Source organism: Asparagus officinalis, chromosome 2, assembly GCF_001876935.1.
Source record: "Asparagus officinalis chromosome 2, Aspof.V1, whole genome shotgun sequence".
NCBI classification, from domain to species: Eukaryota; Viridiplantae; Streptophyta; class Magnoliopsida; order Asparagales; family Asparagaceae; genus Asparagus; species Asparagus officinalis.
Window position 1 is genome coordinate 12,815,623 of NC_033795.1, and position 17,807 is coordinate 12,833,429.

Here is a 17,807-nt window from a genome sequence, read left to right on the forward strand (position 1 = left end):
ATAGCTGAAAGTTGTCAAGCTAGCTGAAAGCTGTGAAATTGTAGCTGAAAGCTGATAGCTGTGTAGCTAGCTGATTGACTAGAGCTGTTTGGCAAAAGAAGCTGTACAACTAGCTTAAATTTGTTAAATGACTAAAAAGGTCATGCAATATTATTGATATAAAATTAGAATTATTTGGGGCAAAAACGGAAGAAAAAAATTGACAGCTCCTTCCCAAAGACAAACGCTACTTGAGATAGCTTTCCAAAAGCTACTTGCAAAAGACACAATCTCCAAAATAATCTCCTCCTATTTTTGGTCACCAAACAGCTCTACTAGCTTATTGACCAAGTCAATAAGACACAAGCTCTTAGATAAGACACTTTTTTTGGTTGCCAAACAGTGCCTAACTCTCCCGTGCGGATAACAATTAATAATTCGCTTCAGTTCTTGTCGTGGCTTGAACCTGATTTCCCCAATTTCGCCTCGGAAAATTTTCAAATTCAACTTAAATAATACAATTATAATTAATTAATCAATCAGAATTATCCATCAACCGCTACTCGCATAAACCACAGTAACTTTGGGCCCCACAGCACGCTTTATATACAATTATCTCTCGCGCTCAAGAAATCGCAGCCTCGCTATTTTTATTTTTTCCGTTTTGATCAAATTTCGATGGAAACTTACGAATCCAATGGATTTAGATCATGGTGGGAGTTCGCCGTCGTCTTCCTCCTCCGTCCCCTGCTCGCTATCGTCTTCGTCTTCTCAATAATCCTCTTCAGTATGTTATATATCCAAACCCTAATCCCCAAATCCTCGCATCTAACTCGAAAAAAGTTGTGGTTTTTATCTAATTTGGGGATTTTTCTTTTTTTTTCTTTTTAGGTTGGTTTGTGGCTTGGAAGACGGTATTGGTTCACGTGCCTTTGGTTCAGGAGATCTTCGGACTTCGAAAGAAGGCGGTGAAGCCCAAGCCATTGACCCGACATCGCCTCTCCAGATTTTATAACTCCAACAATTCTCTAAGGTTTGATCTCTAATGTTATTTGGGTTCTTTGAGATATTGTCCCCATATCTTATCTGTTACGAAAGAAGTTGCCCACAATTTGATATTATCAAATGAGTCCCCAAACCCATCAGTTACCCCAATTTAGTTCCTTTTATGGTGGGTTTTTATGGAGCACAACAAACAATCGCACAATAAGGAAGTGCAAGCAACAAGAGAACACAGAAAGTTTACGTGGTTTGGCTAAATGTGCCTGCCTCCATTGTTCCTCACCAGGGAAATTCACTATCTTCACAAACCCGGACAGGTTTCACATGATATAGGCTTGTAAACCCTCGCACATCTCACATCCTTGCACATCTCACACCCACGCTCGAGAGCTCTAAGAGGCTACCATTAGTATTACACCACATCTCTCAAAGACAGAGTACACTCGGCACTCAAGAGGCCTAGGAGTATCCTCCCTCTCACCAAGAGGATCTCGTTCTCAACACTAACACATCTCTTTTTATAGCCCCCAATGAGAAATTCAAGAAGACGAATGATTAATGCATCATTTCACCAACCCCATGCATTAATCATGGCCTTCAAGCCTACTCATGGATCTCCCGTCTTTCTCGTGACAACCTTCAACCTTCCATCCTTTGCATTCTCCAACATTGACTAGCCTTTCAATCTTACATAGTCAACATGTCTCTCTCTCTCTAATTTGTTCGCGGGAAAAATCGTAGCTTTCATTGAAGTCATTGTACACTCTTTAGTAATAGTTTATCGATTACAAAGATCCGGTCTTTTTATAAGATCCGGTTACAACGAGATCAAAAGAAAAAGAAAAAGTTACAATCTTCCTTGTTTGTCGAACGAATCACGAGCTCCTGTTTTACGGTCACTCGCTTTTGTGGGTTCTTCGCCTGCGCCGGGGTTAATCCGTGGACCACCGCGCGATCTTGATCCGGTCGGATCTACACGGTATAGCGGGTGTTATCTCACGAAGGAAATAACAGCCGGGGGTACTATTTCACCAAGGAAATAATAGCCTTTAGTTCTCGGGATCAAAGGCCAAGCTTTGATCCGGAGGGAAACCGTACAGATCTCAGATCTGATCTCTTCGGGATCAAAGGCCAAGCTTTGATCCGGAGGGAAACCGTACAGATCTCAGATCTGATCTCTCTCGAACCCCTGCCTTATTTGGCGTGGACGATCGCTAAGAACCAGATCTGAAAGTCGAGTCTTCAAAGCTTCAAAAGTTCAAGTCCAATTCTCAATCCGGCAGAGTTTCGGCTCTGAAAATTCCAACCCCTTGAAAAATGAACCTCCCTCTCTATTTATAGTCTCTGGAACCAGATCTGAAAGTCCGTTGTCCGGTTTCGCGATTTATCGGTTTATCCGAGCTTCGCCGTTGATCTGAACTCTGATTTGGCAGTAAATCCGCTTCGGTGATTGAGTTCAAATCCGTTCTACAGTTGGATGACTCTTTGACTCACCGAACCGTTAGCTTGATTCCGCATGCGAGTGGATGTATTCCATTGTTTGCGTGCGGTTCGTTAGCCTCGTCGCCTCGTTAATCCGCTTCGTTGCGTGTCACTTGGCTTCGGCGTTGTGGACTGACGCTCGTGTTTGGATATGTCGCCCGATGGTTCGTCGGTTTGTACCGAGCTGTGCTAAGGGTCCTATAAGTAATTTTATACGCCTACAGATACCCCCTCCAAAGTATTTCAGCCTCGTTCTTTTATAGAAGAGTCTGGAATACTTTGGATATGATTGTCCCAACCTTCAGTCGGTGTAACGGGACCTTGGAATGGCTTCTGTTCTTGATTCCTTCAATCCTTCAGGCTATTCGGTGCTTCGTCGAATATCTGTAAGGGTTCCGGTGCTGCATTTATTGTCTGACCGTTGTCGAAATTCTGAACTTGAAGTCGATTCCTGATTTTATGATCTTTAGCTCGTGCTTGCTGGTTCAATATAGAACTGACCATCGATCGTTGACGCGTTGTCCGACGTCGTGTTGTTGAGTTATCCTTAAGAATATTTTTTAGAAAAATATTCTCCAGAAACTTCTCAACCAAAAAAAAAAAATAGGGAATAGTTTATACTCGTATACCTTATTAGAGTATTGATTGCAACGCATTTGATCGGCGTTGACCTAGGGTTACGCGTTGACTGACGTTGACCTTAGGGTTTTGAACGTCGTACGTTGACTTTTTGATCGCAACGCGTTGACTGGCGTTGACCTAGGGTTACGCGTTGACCGGCGTTGACCTAGGGTTACGCGTTGACCGGCGTTGACCTTAGGGTTTCGAACGTCGTACATTGACTTTTTGATCGCAACGCGTTGACCGGCGTTGACCTAGGGTTACGCGTTGACCAGCGTTGATCCTAGGGTTTCGAACGTCGTACGTTGACTTTCATTGCCACGCGTTAACCTTGGGTCTACACAGTTTAAGCTCTTTAAGGTGTTGGAGCGTGACGGTTCCAAATGCTGGGACTGCAGGACCAACTATAAAAGTTGATTCGTGTGCGGATACAGATTTTATCCTGAAGTCGTTGGATGCTCAAATCACGAGACCAACTAATGAAGCTGATGCGTCAGTGACTCGCATTTATAGGATTTTTGGCAAACCCTCAGCCATCAACGGGTTTGATGAGCCTTTACCGACTACCGTTTGAGTTGGGCTAGCATGTAGATTGTCCAAGTCCGTTCCACATGTGACGTTATGCTAAGAGAGTTAACGCTCTTAGTGCTACGATATTGAATACGTAGACTTCGTCTTTCTCACGGGAATAGACTACCCGGCAACGCGTGTTAGGCGTTGACTATAGGATTTTTGGCTAACCTCCAGCCTTTAATGGGTTTGATTAGCCTTTACCGACTACCGTTTGAGTCGGGCTAGCATGTGGATTGTTTAAATCCGTGTTCGCATGTAACGTTGTGCTAAGAGAGTGAATTCTCTGAGACTTTGTGCTATGATGTCGAATACATAGACTTCGCCATTGTTACGGGAATAGGCTACCCGGCGACACGTGTTAGGTGTTGACTTTAGGATTTTTGGCTAATCCCCAGCCTTCAACGGGTTTGATTTGATAAGCCTTTACCGACTACCGTTTGAATCGGGCTAGCATGCGGATTGTCTAAATCCGTTCCGCATGTGACGTTATGCTAACGGAATGAACTCCCTTAGACTCACTGCTACGACTTCGAATACGTAGACTTCGCCATTGTTATGGGCATAGGCTACCCAGCAATGTGTATTAGACGCTGACTTATCCCTACTTAGATTTCGGGATAAAATACCCCAGAATCGAACTTTGGTGTCTTTTTCTACGGAGAAAGACTAAACCGGCGACGCGTGTTAGGCGTCGGCATATCCTTTCTTAGGATTCAGGATGAAATTCCCCATGCGTGTAAGGCATGGATTCTGGTGTTATTAATAACAACCTGTCACAATGTCGAATATGTGAACGGGTGTTCTTTTTAAACGGTTAAGAACTAACCGGCAGCGCGTGTCAGGCGCAGACTTATCCCTGCTTAGGATTCGGGATAAACTTCCTAGGATGAATCCTAAATTGATAAATTTCGGAAAAGATCGATGCGGGAAAGGCAGAATTTTATATTCTATTTCCCGGTCTTCTTTTAGGGTGAAGGCGAACCCGAAAACAAGGAAGGAAGAATTTTATATTCTATTCCCTGATCCTGGAAGGGAAAGAAAGAATTTTATATTCTATTTCCCGGTCTTCTTTTAGGGTGAAGGCGAACCCGAATACAAGGAAGGAAGAATTTTATATTCTATTCATTGATTCTGGAAAGAAAGAATTTTATATTCTATTTCCAGCGTAAAAGAAACTAGAAGTAGGATCTCCACTCCGAGAATCGGACAGATTCGGATAATCCTAACTGTCGGAAGGTTGGATTACCGAATTAAAGGTGAATTCCTCGTTTATTGAGAGTGAATTGTGATTTTGGCCCTAACTGTAGGAAGGTTTGACCAAGCGGGAGTTTGAGGTGATCCTAACTATAGGAAGGTTTGATCACCCGATTTGAAAGTGGAACTCTCGTTCATTGGAGGAATCAAGAGGGGATTTTGGTTTTGGTCCTAACTATAGGAAGGTTTGACCGAATGGGAGGTTTAAGACGATCCTAACTATAGGAAGGTTTGATCGTTTAATTTATGGGCCTCTCGTTCATTGAAGGAATCGAGAAGGGATTTTGGTTTTGGTCCTAACTGTAGGAAGATTTGACCAAATGGGAGGTTTAAGACGATCCTAACTGTAGGAAGGTTTGATCGCTCAATTTATGAGCCTCTCGTTCATTGAAGGAATCGGGAGGGGATTTTGGTTGTGGCCCTAACTTTTATAGGTTTGACCTGAAAGCAAAGGGAGTGGAATACAAGTAGCAGTAGAAATACTGGTTTGTACTGGCCACTCGATGAAGGGTTTTGACGTTAAGTAATCATGACTTAACACGTCAAGCTTTGGAAATTGCCATGAATTGGCGGACAGAAAATTTAGTGGACCCACCGTCAATTAACTTGATCAGTGGGGGATTTTTGTGAGGAAAGATTAATCTGTCAAAAGGATCGAATCTCGTCTCAACAAGATAACTCATGAGAATTAGTGAATTTGATAACAATAATGGAAAACATTCCGACATTTAGAGTTTAAATGTGGATGTTTTACTTATCACTTTTATAGTGATTGGGTTATCCCTAAGAATATCACCCGTGGTATTCTTTCGGGAACTTCCCGATACATGAATAATCCACCCCCAGCTTCCCTTGTGGAACTGGGTCCGACATTGTACTCAGTTACATGACCGGGTTATCCTTAAGAATATTACATATAAAAATTCTCCAGGAACTTCCCGTGAAAGAAATGAAACAGTTTAGACTCATATACATGTTGGAGTATCAGGGAGCAGTTTAACCTCTTATACCGGTCGGAGGATTGAGAAGCAGTTTATACTCTTATACTTGTCGGAGTCTTAAGAAGCAGTTTATACTCTTATACTTGTCGGAGTCTTAAGAAGCAGTTTATACTCTTATACTTGTCGGAGTCTTAAGAAGCAGTTTATACTCTTATACTTGTCGGAGTCTTAAGAAGCAGTTTATACTCTTATACTTGTCGGAGTCTTAAGAAGCAGTTTATACTCTTATACTTGTCGGAGTCTTAAGAAGCAGTTTATACTCTTATACTTGTCGGAGTCTTAAGAAGCAGTTTATACTCTTATACTTGTCGGAGTCTTAAGAAGCAGTTTATACTCTTATACTTGTCGGAGTCTTAAGAAGCAGTTTATACTCTTATACTTGTCGGAGTCTTAAGAAGCAGTTTATACTCTTATACTTGTCGGAGTCTTAAGAAGCAGTTTATACTCTTATACTTGTCGGAGTCTTAAGAAGCAGTTTATACTCTTATACTTGTCGGAGTCTTAAGAAGCAGTTTATACTCTTATACTTGTCGGAGTCTTAAGAAGCAGTTTTCCATGTCGTCCCAGCTATTCACGCTTCCGGGCTTGAGGCGGCGATACCAATCGAAGGCGGCTCCACGAAGAGTGCCAACGAAGGACCGTACCATCAGAGGCTCGTTACCAGAGATAACCCCCTGCATTGACGGGAGGATTATTGGCATTATGAGCTTCATTCGCGTTTGTGTCCTCATCTTCCTGATTAACCTGGTTACGACGACTTGGTTCGCCTTGCTGGTTTATCAGTGCTTGTGCTTGGATTTGTTGGTCATGCATCTCTCTCATATTCTGCATGGCCATCTGCATTTCGAACCTGAAGCTCTCCTGTTGTTTAGCCATGGCTTCTTCGAGCATCTTGGCCACTTGTTCCGCGCTTATCATAAGTGACTCGCGGGGTTATCCTTCGCTGGATACTGTATTATCTGATGCGACCGCAGAGCAGGCATCCGACTCTTCATCTTCTGAAGGTAATCTTGTCTGAATCCTACCATAAGTTGCTCGTATGATGGCTCCGGACTGCAGACAGAATCGACTCGGGATTATCCTGTGTCGATGTCCCTTTGCTGGTCATATTAGTGGTGACCCTCGGAAATCCTCCATCTTCAACTACCCTTCTTCTTTGTTGGAAACGCCTAGGCCTTGGTTTTGGCGTTTCGGTGCTGAGCCTTTCGAAAACCGAAATTCTTTCGGGGACCGTCTTGATGCAGTTGCATTCAGACAATACTGTCCGAATGAGTTTGGAACAGGGGCATGGAGTTTCTAGTCCTCGAGGACTCCTCTTCCTGGTTTTTCTCGTACTCCCATCACGATAGTACAACTCGTCGGCTTGACGGTCAGAGTAACCTATCGCGTGTTGGCATGATTTCTCAGGTATAACGTCGTCATGATCAGACGACAACGTTTCCTTCTGAGGGCGAACTGCCTTCTTTAGGCTTTCAAGAGTCACGCGCCTCGAGACATGCCTTTTTGGGCGTGAGTTCTCAGCGGGCTCCTGGACTTCAATGCGTAAATTGGTGCGTGTAGCTGTCATAAACTCCTTGTCATGTTGAAGGTGGCGGCGACCCCCAGCATGTTGAGTTGTTCGGGGCTTCTTCATCGGGCCCAAACGTTTTTGAACTGGAGCTTTGCATCGCTCATCGGGAAGCGGACCGAGGCTCCGAAACTGACCTCCTTCTTCGGGATGATTCCGCGGGATCTCCCGGAGTAGCTACTGGAATTATCGGTGATTTAGATTGGTTCGCCGGAGGTTGAACTTGCGTCGACTTGACGGGTTGGTGGCGGCTTCTCGACCATTTCCTTCTGCAGTCTTCTACGGGCCTCTTGGACTTGAGCCCGTGCCTGCGCTGATAATGCGCGACGCTTGCGAATGCGCTCTTCAAGCGTCGAACGATTCTGTTTGACACGGATCCATTCGTTCGTTGGCGGCTTGGAGGAGCTGTCATTCATTGGTTGATGAGGCTGTTTGCCTCCCTTGTTCTTCAGACTCGCGTTATGGCGGATTCCATCCGTGGATTCCATTGCCTTCGCGAATTCTCGGGCCAAGCGTTGGCGTCGCCTTTGGCGGGCTCTCTTTGAGAGAGTCACTACTCCTTTGGTGACGGAGGAATTGGCAGGAACCGGCTTGACCTGGTTGGAGGTTGGTGGAGCTTCACCCGACGCAACTTTGGCGTCAATCGGGGTGAAATCTTTGTTGGTATTCTCGACTTCTTCGTACCAACGGACCTTTCTCCTAGAGGAGAACTTCTTGGACTTGCGGGGGAAGGTAGATCCGGACGAGGATGACAGATACTCCTCGAACTTTTGCTGGTCAAATTCATACTCGACCTCCTCCTCGACCGGGATTGAGATCCGCGGCTGCGACGCAACGATCTCGGCAGCGAGATCGGTGGCTCCCACTGTGGTCGCCAGATTGTTCGCGGGAAAAATCGTAGCTTTCATTGAAGTCATTGTACACTCTTTAGTAATAGTTTATCGATTACAAAGATCCGGTCTTTTTATAAGATCCGGTTACAACGAGATCAAAAGAAAAAAAAAAGTTACAATCTTCCTTGTTTGTCGAACGACTCACGAGCTCCTGTTTTTCGGTCACTCGCTTTTGTGGGTTTTTCGCCTGCGCCGAGGTTAATCCGTGGACCACCGCGCGATCTTGATCCGGTCGGATCTACACGGTATAGCGGGTGTTATCTCACGAAGGAAATAACAGCCGGGGGTACTATTTCACCAAGGAAATAATAGCATTTAGTTCTCGGGATCAAAGGCCAAGCTTTGATCCGGAGGGAAACCGTACAGATCTCAGATCTGATCTCTCTCGAACTCCTGCCTTATTTGGCGTGGACGATCGCTAAGAACCAGATCTGGAAGTCGAGTCTTCAAAGCTTCAAAAGTTCAAGTCCAATTCTCATTCCGGCAGAGTTTCGGCTCCCCATTTTGGGGTGGCTCGGCCACCGAGCCACCCTTGGGTGGCTCAGCCACCGAGCCACCATTGGGTGGCTTGGTTTTTGGCCGGGTGTTCGCCGTTTCGTCCGTTGTCCGGTTTCGCGGTTTATCGGTTTATCCGAACTTCGCCGTTGATCTGAACTCTGATTTGGCAGTAAATCTGCTTCGGTGATTGAGTTCAAATCTGTTCTACAGTTGGATGACTCACCGAACCGTTAGTTTGATTCCGCACGCGAATGGATGCATTATGTTGCTTGCGTGCGATTCGTTAGCCTCGTCGCCTCGTTAATTTGATTCCGCACGCGAATGGATGCATTATGTTGCTTGCGTGCGATTCGTTAGCCTCGTCGCCTCGTTAATCCGCTTCGTTGCGTGTCACTTGGCTTCGATGTTGTGGACTAACGCTCGTGTTTGGATATGTCGCCCGATGGTTCGTTGGTTTGTCGAATCACTGTGCTAAGCTGTGCTAAGGGACCCATAGGCAGTTTTATACGCCTACATAATTAAGATTTTGGGAGAACCCAACAGGAGGCTGATGATAGGGATATAACAGGAAATCAGACAAACTAACTGACTTATCTTATGATATCTAGTTTTTTTGGACTACTTTCAAAAGATAGGAGATGTAAGGAATCAGTATCTAAAAAATTCCTGTCGCTTTTTCTAACTATTTTGATAATCCTAGCTAAAGTATATCTATACTCTGATACAACTTGAATAATAAGAATAAAGAAGTCGGTGATACATTTGGGATTGAGATTTAAGAATTTCAATTAATTTTTATGTAATTATCATCACACAGTATTGGTAGGATTTACAGTTAGAAAAGGTCTGATTTTGAACTATTAAACTGTTTGCATGTGTCTTTCTTTTTGAGTTTTATGTACTCTCTGGTTTTAGGGGAAAATAAGTAGAGAATTCTCGGGGTTGATTGCAGTTAAACAAAAATTCTCAATGGTAACTACAAATTTCTCCACAATGGTTGTTAACAAGAGTTCCCATAGAAATATTTTGAGTTTAAGGACTGGCCATCAACCTGATGATGACCCTCTAAGATGGTGTTGAATCATTGATGATATGGATGGGAAATAGGAGCATAGAGTTTTACTAACATTCCCAGAAAATAGTCGGTTATTCACACTAGACTCATGCAACAAAGAAGCAACCTTCTAGCATTTTTCTAGACTACAAAGAGTCGAGATAGATTCTGATTGTAAACTTGCCTTTTACAGAGCAGTTGCTAACTGATAAGAGCTTTAGATTTTTTTGATGATGACCAAACGTTGAGGCTTTCAATAGTCATAGATGGCATGAAGTGCAAACTGCATGAACTTCCGGTATGTTTACAAGAAACTAAGTCATGGGTCAATATGAAACCTAGGTCAATAGAAACAAATTAAATCATGTACAACCTGGGACCCAACAAATTTATTATTAAAAAAAATAATGAACATGAAAATTAAAAAAGTTAATTAACATGAAAACACTTCTAAGTTCTAACTCATTAAAATGGCTCAAATTACATTTCATATTCATGTTGGTGTATAGGTTACAGGTTAGCAATGTCAATGAATAATCACAATCAGGATGATATCTCATATCTGAGCTTAAGGGGGCTAAGATGCTCAGTTCAGGTATTTTTCTTGAAGTTCCCTTAACTAGGAGCAAGTCAGGTTCTTAGTTATCCTCCTGACAAGAGAAAATAGAATTTTTGACATTCAAAATTTATTGATTTTGGGTGGAGGTGTACATGGTGTTATCAGACCAGATTGAATATTTTTCCCAAGTGAGACGCTAATCTATTATAATATGTTTTGCTTTGCTTGTGAAACACAATATGTGGCAAGCAGATTCGTCGTTATATAATTTATATTGTTATGGTGCAAAGTAACTATCATTGGATGAAGGAAAGGGAATGGAGAAGTTATTTGATTAGAGATCTCATAGCATGCCCTATGTTGACAATAAGGAAACAATATTCTCCTTTCAATGACTTCCTATGAAAGGGGATCCTCCTAGGAAAGGTGTAACATGTATGGAAAGAGGCAACACGTTTAGTGTGGAAAGACAAGAGAGGAAAGAAAGGAGAACAATAGAGCAAGTAGAAAGAAGGGGGAGCGGGGTGGGGGTGGGGAAGAGAGTAGGGGAATGAGAACTTCTTCAAGATGCAAAGTTATACATTGAACACACTCTAGGTTGCTGCAACTGCTACCTTTTGTTCCAGAAACTGAAGAGAGAATGAAAACTGCATTTAAATAGTTATGTCTAGAGGGATTAATTAATTATGATGAAGAGAGCATCAGCAATTGGAAAGTGTGAAATGGGTGTTAATTCTATTTGAATTATTTGATGAAAGTTGTAGTAACTGATTGGAACTCAAGGGAGCGTAAGTTTTTTTACTTATCAAGAGACTTGTGCAATGCTTGAAAAGTACAATCTGGATATAAGGAGGCTTTCATACACCTTATCTAAGAGGTTTTTAATTTTTGTACTTCATCTTGGTGAGTATATTGTCCTTGATACTTTTTCATGAACCTTCCCTCTTTTGCTTCACTTCCTCCAAGTAATTTAGGAAGATCTAAATGAATTTTCACGCCTCGTGTTAAGTGTTACAAATGATGCTAGGTGCTTTAAGCACTGGTTCTACAGGCTTAGAGGCGTCCTTAACGACTGTCCCTAGAAGTTGAAAGTGTTTAAGCTACCATCTAGAATATTTACTATTTATCTCCCTTTTAACAGATATTCGAAACTTTATTTTTTTTCAAAGTATTCTTGAATTGTCCATATGGATCTTCTTCTGTTTCCTATATACGCAATCACTGGCAATACCATGAACAGCGCCTATATCACTAAAATACCCACTTAGATAAGGATTTTTATACCTTTTTATTTCTAAGAGAAGGATTTTAACTCTTCATATTACATTTAAAAGTATTACAGGCACCTTTTTGCCTCCAAAATTCCCATCACTGTGCTCTAGGATCAAGCAGTTCACTATGCGCTATTGCTTTCTCGAACATTACTTTTGCCTGTGTATTGAAACTTTGAAAGTGTTGCCTTGCCTTCAAGTGGATAACTTCCACATCTATGTAGAAGATTTTCTGAGCATTCAGTAGCCTGCTTTCAACTTGTAACCATTTCCATCACAAGCAGGAGCTCTTCCAGAATAATTAAATATTGCTAGCTTAACTTTGACAGATTTTAGGTGCACCTTATTTTGGCAGATGAAGAAATGTTCTTGGCCTTCAGAGATGTTCAACCCTTTTCAAGGATCAGTTCAATTAAGCATATAGATCTAGAACCTAGTGATTTCTTTAACCCTTCTCAAGGATCGGTTCAATTAAGCGTATAGATCTAGAACCTAATGATTTGATGTGTTTTCCCCTCATTCTCAATTGCATAACTGAAGTTGGTATGGAAACACTATATTGTCAAACCTTTCATATTTCTCATCTACGTTTCTTCATTGTTCCTTGCAGACACAGCAGACTGGGGAAAGAGGAAAATTCAGAAAAATCGTCTTCAGAAATCCAAACAGCAAGATGATATGTTGTTACCATACAATTATCCAAAGTCATTTATATAGGCTTGAAAGATGGCCGATGTGTATTGATCTTTAATCGAATGTACGTGTTAATGAGCAATTATTTAAATGGAGCATGGCTCTCAATGAACTTACGAAATGTACAAATGGACTATCATAGTTTCAACGATTGTAAATATCATGTCTAACGATGTCAAGCGGTATGTATTTATTACGTTGATTGCTTGAAAAGTCTAATGGAGCGTGTTTGTGATTGCACAAATAAGCTGTGGGGTGAAATTTAGTTGATGTTTTAGTTACTTATCTTTGTTCCCATAATTTGTTTTCTATAACTGAGCACGATTTTATCCTAATGGAACCGTTGGTCTCTAAATGGTAGATTAACTGATTACATTTATTAAGCTAGTTACAACAAGGCATAGCGCCACGAAGCGCCCGTGGCCTAATGGATAAGGCGTCTGACTTCTAATCAGGCGATTGTGGGTTCGAGTCCCACCGGGCGTGCGTTTTTTATTAGAATTCCTTTTCTTATTTGTTATTGTTTCCAAAGTCTTCTACATTTGCATTTGCGTTTACTTTCTTTTTTTCCCATTTCTTTTCTTTTGTTTTATCTTTTTCGTTTTCTTCTGTAATCCATGGATTCAGCAAGTCGTACGTTACCAGTAGGATAGGGATGCCTGGGTGAGTACATGGGCGAGAGGATCAGAGCTCGAGGTTGTGGGAAGTTCACCCTTGTCAAGCTTGGGCTTTCTGCTATTGAGAACCTCTGCAAGCAATGCGATCTCTTCTCTCGACGATCTTCACTTCAACCCTATAGTAGAGCACATTTCGATACTCATCGAGTTCTCGTAAAATCGAGTAAATCCAACATCTCAGAGTAGTAATACTTGCTTAATCGCTTATACTAAAAAGTATAAGCACGTAAAATTATAAACTATTTTATCAAGATTTACACATTCAGAACTCGATGTTTTCTTTGCGCGCTAAAATCCACAGTTATGCGGACGCTGTCTGATTAGATTTCATGTTCTGTGCAAAAAATACATGCAATTACAGAGACACTTTTGGGGCTACAGCTGCCTTTGGCTGTGAGCATGGATTCTCTTGTGCTCTTTGTATAGTCTCCGTGGTTCATTTCAACTTTAAGACTCTTGTGTCTCTCTCTTCTTTTAGAAAAGTTCAACATGGAAGTTTTGTTTATGCGCAAGCTTACCAAAGATGAACACAATTGGTAAGTTACCTTTGGCGATTTGATCATGATCTTCAATGAGATGTCTAAGGGTCAGTCTGGTATTGCTAGAGCTTTAATAATAAGCTGATTTTGTAAGTAGTTCATAGAAATAGCCTATATAAGTTGCTGAAAGTAATCGTTTTGTAATAATATACCAAAAGTTGATTCCCAAAGCAGTTAAGTTGCTTGGCACGACTATGCTCAAAGATATTGTCAAAAGATAAATGTCATACACACTTTAAAAAAAAATAGAATCTACCCTTAATTAAAAGTATTCTGAGGTTTCTTATAAAAATACTCTATTAAAAGTAAAAGTAATTACAATAAACATTCAAAGAAAATTTCACCAAATATCATTATTGATTGTTCCTTAGAAAAATAACCAGAAGCAACTCAAAAGCAGCTATACCAAATTGACCCTAATACAGTGCAATAAAAAAAGAATACGAAGGATCAGCTCTGAAACAGAGGTGTGATCCAAATAGATTTAACCTAATTTTTTTCTCCCAACACAAGGGTTATCAGTAAATTTTTTTCACCATTCCATCGAGGAATAGATTCACAACTCGTGAAATCCACAAAGCTGATATTAACAACCAGAAAACAGAGAGAGTAAATGCTAGTATTCTCAGTCCGCATAGTATTTGGCCTTGTTTTTACTAATAAAAGTCAAACGTCTAGAGCATAGGCGTGATCGTTGCTGTAAGCATCAACTATGATCACAACAGATTAATGAGAAGAGCACGTGAGATGCACAAAGGGAACTATAGCATGACATTCTTCAAAACCCTGGGACTTTTCAATAATTATAAAGGTGAATACACTTCCATATGGTATAAAAAAATTGACCAAGCAATCTTTCTCTGATCTACCCATACCCATAATAAACATAATAAAGCATTTCCATTTTTACAAAGATATCTATGGAAATAATAACCAATATCGGAAAGGGCTCTAATTTACAGCAACACTTGAGTGCAGTAGGGAAAATGAACATAAGTGATAATGTATTTGGGCAAAATCATAGGTCTGATCCAGGCATGGCGAACTGCGAAGAAAAGGATTCGACGCGGTTTCTTAGTTCAGCAATATCCTTGCTGTTTTGAATTCCCTTGAGGAACTCTTTCTGATACTTCCCATGTTCCCTCTGAAGGGTACTCGCAATCTGTGCAGCTCTGAGTAGAAAATCAGCAATTGTCTCAAAATCTCCCTCTAAGCAACCTCTAGTCGTCATTGCCGGCGTCCCTTGATATATACATAAAATCAATGGTCAGGACATTCACTAACACTATTATTGTTTTTTTAATAGACATAAAATATACACAAAATCGATGGTCACGACATTCACCAAAACTATAATGGGATATGGAATATAAGCTGCCTACTAACATGGGATATGAGATATAACTTGTTACCTCATTCAAACAAAAATGAGTTACCAAGAGATAAAGAGTGGTGAGGTCCCTCTGTTCTTACATGAGTAGAGTTATATGAGTAGAGGGATGAGCCTCACCGCTAGTTTATTATCTCTTAGTGTAGCTTATTTAGCAAAACGAGTTGCCAACTCATGTCCAATTTTGATAATGACAACAGTAATAATATTTACCTATTCTCACACCGCCAGGTGAAATAGCACCATTTTCACCAAATATAGGAGTTTTATTCAAACTAATGTGGCAAGCCTCACAGACTTTCTCAAAGTGTTTACCTGTTAAGATTCAAGAGAAAGAAAAGTCATTAAAAAAACGTGTTTCATGTGTAACTGTTTTAAAAAACATCAAAAATATGTATTGAACAAACATAGGATACAAGTATGAAGCTCCAAGCAATTGCAGGAGCAGATAATTTTTACCATCTATAAAAATTATTTGATAATTGACGATATTAGGAATTTAGAGAAGTTATGCATGTGATCAATGTGAGATGTTCCTGTGTGTGCATACATAGTGTAGATAAATATCACCATTTCCAGAAAGTGAAAATTTCTTTTATCATTATAGATGTTTATTTTGGTATATTATTAACAGACAATCAAGTGGAAAGCGAGCCCATTAATACAGAAATTGACAAACATCTGCGTTAAACAGTATGCACTCATAAACAGAATATGGCCCTTCCAAAGACAATTTTATAAACAAGGAACAAGGTGAAGAGGGTCCAACACTAAGATCAATTTTTTTATACAACATTCCTCTCTCTCTCTCTCTCTCTCTCTCTTCTCTCTTATATATATATATATATAATTATATATAATATATATATATATATATAATACTATATATATATATATATAGAGAGCTAAAACTCCTATCAACTTAAGTGGCACGTTTCCACTAAGTTTCTTATCCATTGATGCATACTGATTTGAGCTCACATTATAGAGTGCTCCGCTCGTTAAACTTGATCTACATATTCTAAAACCCTAACACACCAAATTTGGGTGAAACCTGTCGCTTGTTTGACCCTCCGTTCGAGCATGTAAAAAGTTCTATTCATTCGAAACGTTAAAAATTGATACGAGTGGCATGAAGGTCAACACCACAAACAGGTTCACCCCAAATTTGATGTGTGCGGGTTTTAGAATATATGATTAAGTTTAACGGAGCGGATCATCTATATGTAGCTCAATCAAGTAATCATCAATGGATGAAGAAACTTAGTGAGCGTACCACTTAGTTGAAGGATTTTACTCTCTCTCTCTCTCTCTCTCTATATATATATTTATATATATATATATGATATATATATATTATATATATATATATGAGAAAAACTATAATGTCAACTTAAGTTGGACCATCACAAAGTTTCTTATCCAGTGATGATACCTAGAGATCCGGTGATCATATGAAGACTTTTCCATCACATCTGATTAGAAACTTTGGTTGGAGGTCCACTGTAGTTGACATAAGTTTTTCTCTCATATATATATATATATATATATATATATATATATATATATTAATATATATATATATGAAGCTTGATACCAAGCACAAGTTTTTGTACTTAGTAATGAGGTGACTCATTCTCATCCACTCACTCAAATGGGGGACCACATTCACATGGGTTGGAGAGTGGATGGGAATAAGACACCTCACTACCAAGCACAGATACATACACACACACATATTACATATATATATAGAGAGAGAAATGTAGGAACTTGGTACCAAGCACAGATACACACACATATAGAGAGAAATGTAAGAACTTGATACCAATCACAAATTATGTGCTTGGTAGTAAGGAGTCATTCTCATCCTCTCCAACCATGTGAATGTGGTGCCCCATTTGAGTGAGTGGATGAGAATAAATCACCTCACTACAAAGCATAAAAACTTATGATTGGTACCAAGCACAAAAAGTTGTGTTTGGTAGTGAGGTGACATAATCCCCTCCACTCATTCAAATAGTTACATATCCCCATGCACTCCTCAATCCATATGAATGTGGTCCTCCGTTTGAATGAGTAAAGGAAATTATGCTACCTCACTACTAGGGCTGAGCATGGTTTGGTCCAAACCGAAAAAAACCGACCGAACCAACCCGAAAAAATCGGTTTTATGAGTAGTGCGGTTCGGGTCGGTTTGAAAACTTTTCAACCCGAACCGACCTAAACCGATCGAATATAGTGCAATACTACCCATTCTGATCTCAAACCCTACCCGACATGTCCACAAAGAGTCAAAGACTCAAACCCTAAACTCATTTTCTGAATCATTATGGGTTAAAAATAATATCATTATATCAGTGTTTAATGCTTCATAATCTCCTACTTTGTTGATATCTTTTTTTTCTTTAACACAGTTTGCTGTTTGATAAGAAGTTTGATGAAGTTAGAACCGAACAAACCGAACCGAATCGCACCGAACCGACTTGCAATAGTTCGGTTCGGTTGTTCAAACATCCATTCACTAGTGAACATAATTCATCAACACAAAGAATATTTGATGACACCAAAAAGGGATGTGAAAACAAAAATAACAATACAATAGAAGATTAAAGAAATATGTGAATGCATGTATCACAATATACCAAATCATTTAAAAATTTTATTCTTACTTTTTCCTCGAATAAACGTGAAGGCTTACATCTACTTAACCAACTGAATCAATTAACTCCAATTCAAATAAACGACAGAGCA

At 40.3% G+C, this 17,807-nt stretch overlaps 2 protein-coding genes and 1 non-coding gene across 4 annotated transcripts in view; 2 read left to right on the forward strand and 1 right to left on the reverse strand.

The window, feature by feature from the left end:
* Positions 612 to 12,691, forward strand: LOC109830316. The gene is made up of 3 exons (XM_020397553.1): positions 612 to 766; positions 871 to 1,012; positions 12,365 to 12,691. Exons 1-3 carry the CDS (start codon positions 658 to 660, stop codon positions 12,429 to 12,431), a joined length of 318 nt encoding a protein of 105 aa, XP_020253142.1. The 5' UTR covers positions 612 to 657; the 3' UTR covers positions 12,432 to 12,691.
* TRNAR-UCU lies at positions 12,861 to 12,933 on the forward strand. Its single transcript has one exon. It is a non-coding gene; the product is annotated as a tRNA-Arg (tRNA).
* LOC109830315 (serine hydroxymethyltransferase 7) overlaps positions 14,438 to 17,807 on the reverse strand; it is a 7,742-nt gene continuing 4,372 nt past the window's right edge. The window contains exons 3-4 of one of the 2 annotated variants that reach the window (XM_020397551.1): positions 15,267 to 15,368; positions 14,438 to 14,905 (exon numbers count right to left, since the gene is read on the reverse strand). In XM_020397551.1, coding sequence (XP_020253140.1) covers positions 14,682 to 14,905; positions 15,267 to 15,368 — 326 coding nt within the window. In that variant the 3' untranslated portion in view covers positions 14,438 to 14,681. The remainder of the gene's footprint in view (positions 14,906 to 15,266; positions 15,369 to 17,807) is intronic. The other variant, XM_020397552.1, reaches the window with a different exon arrangement.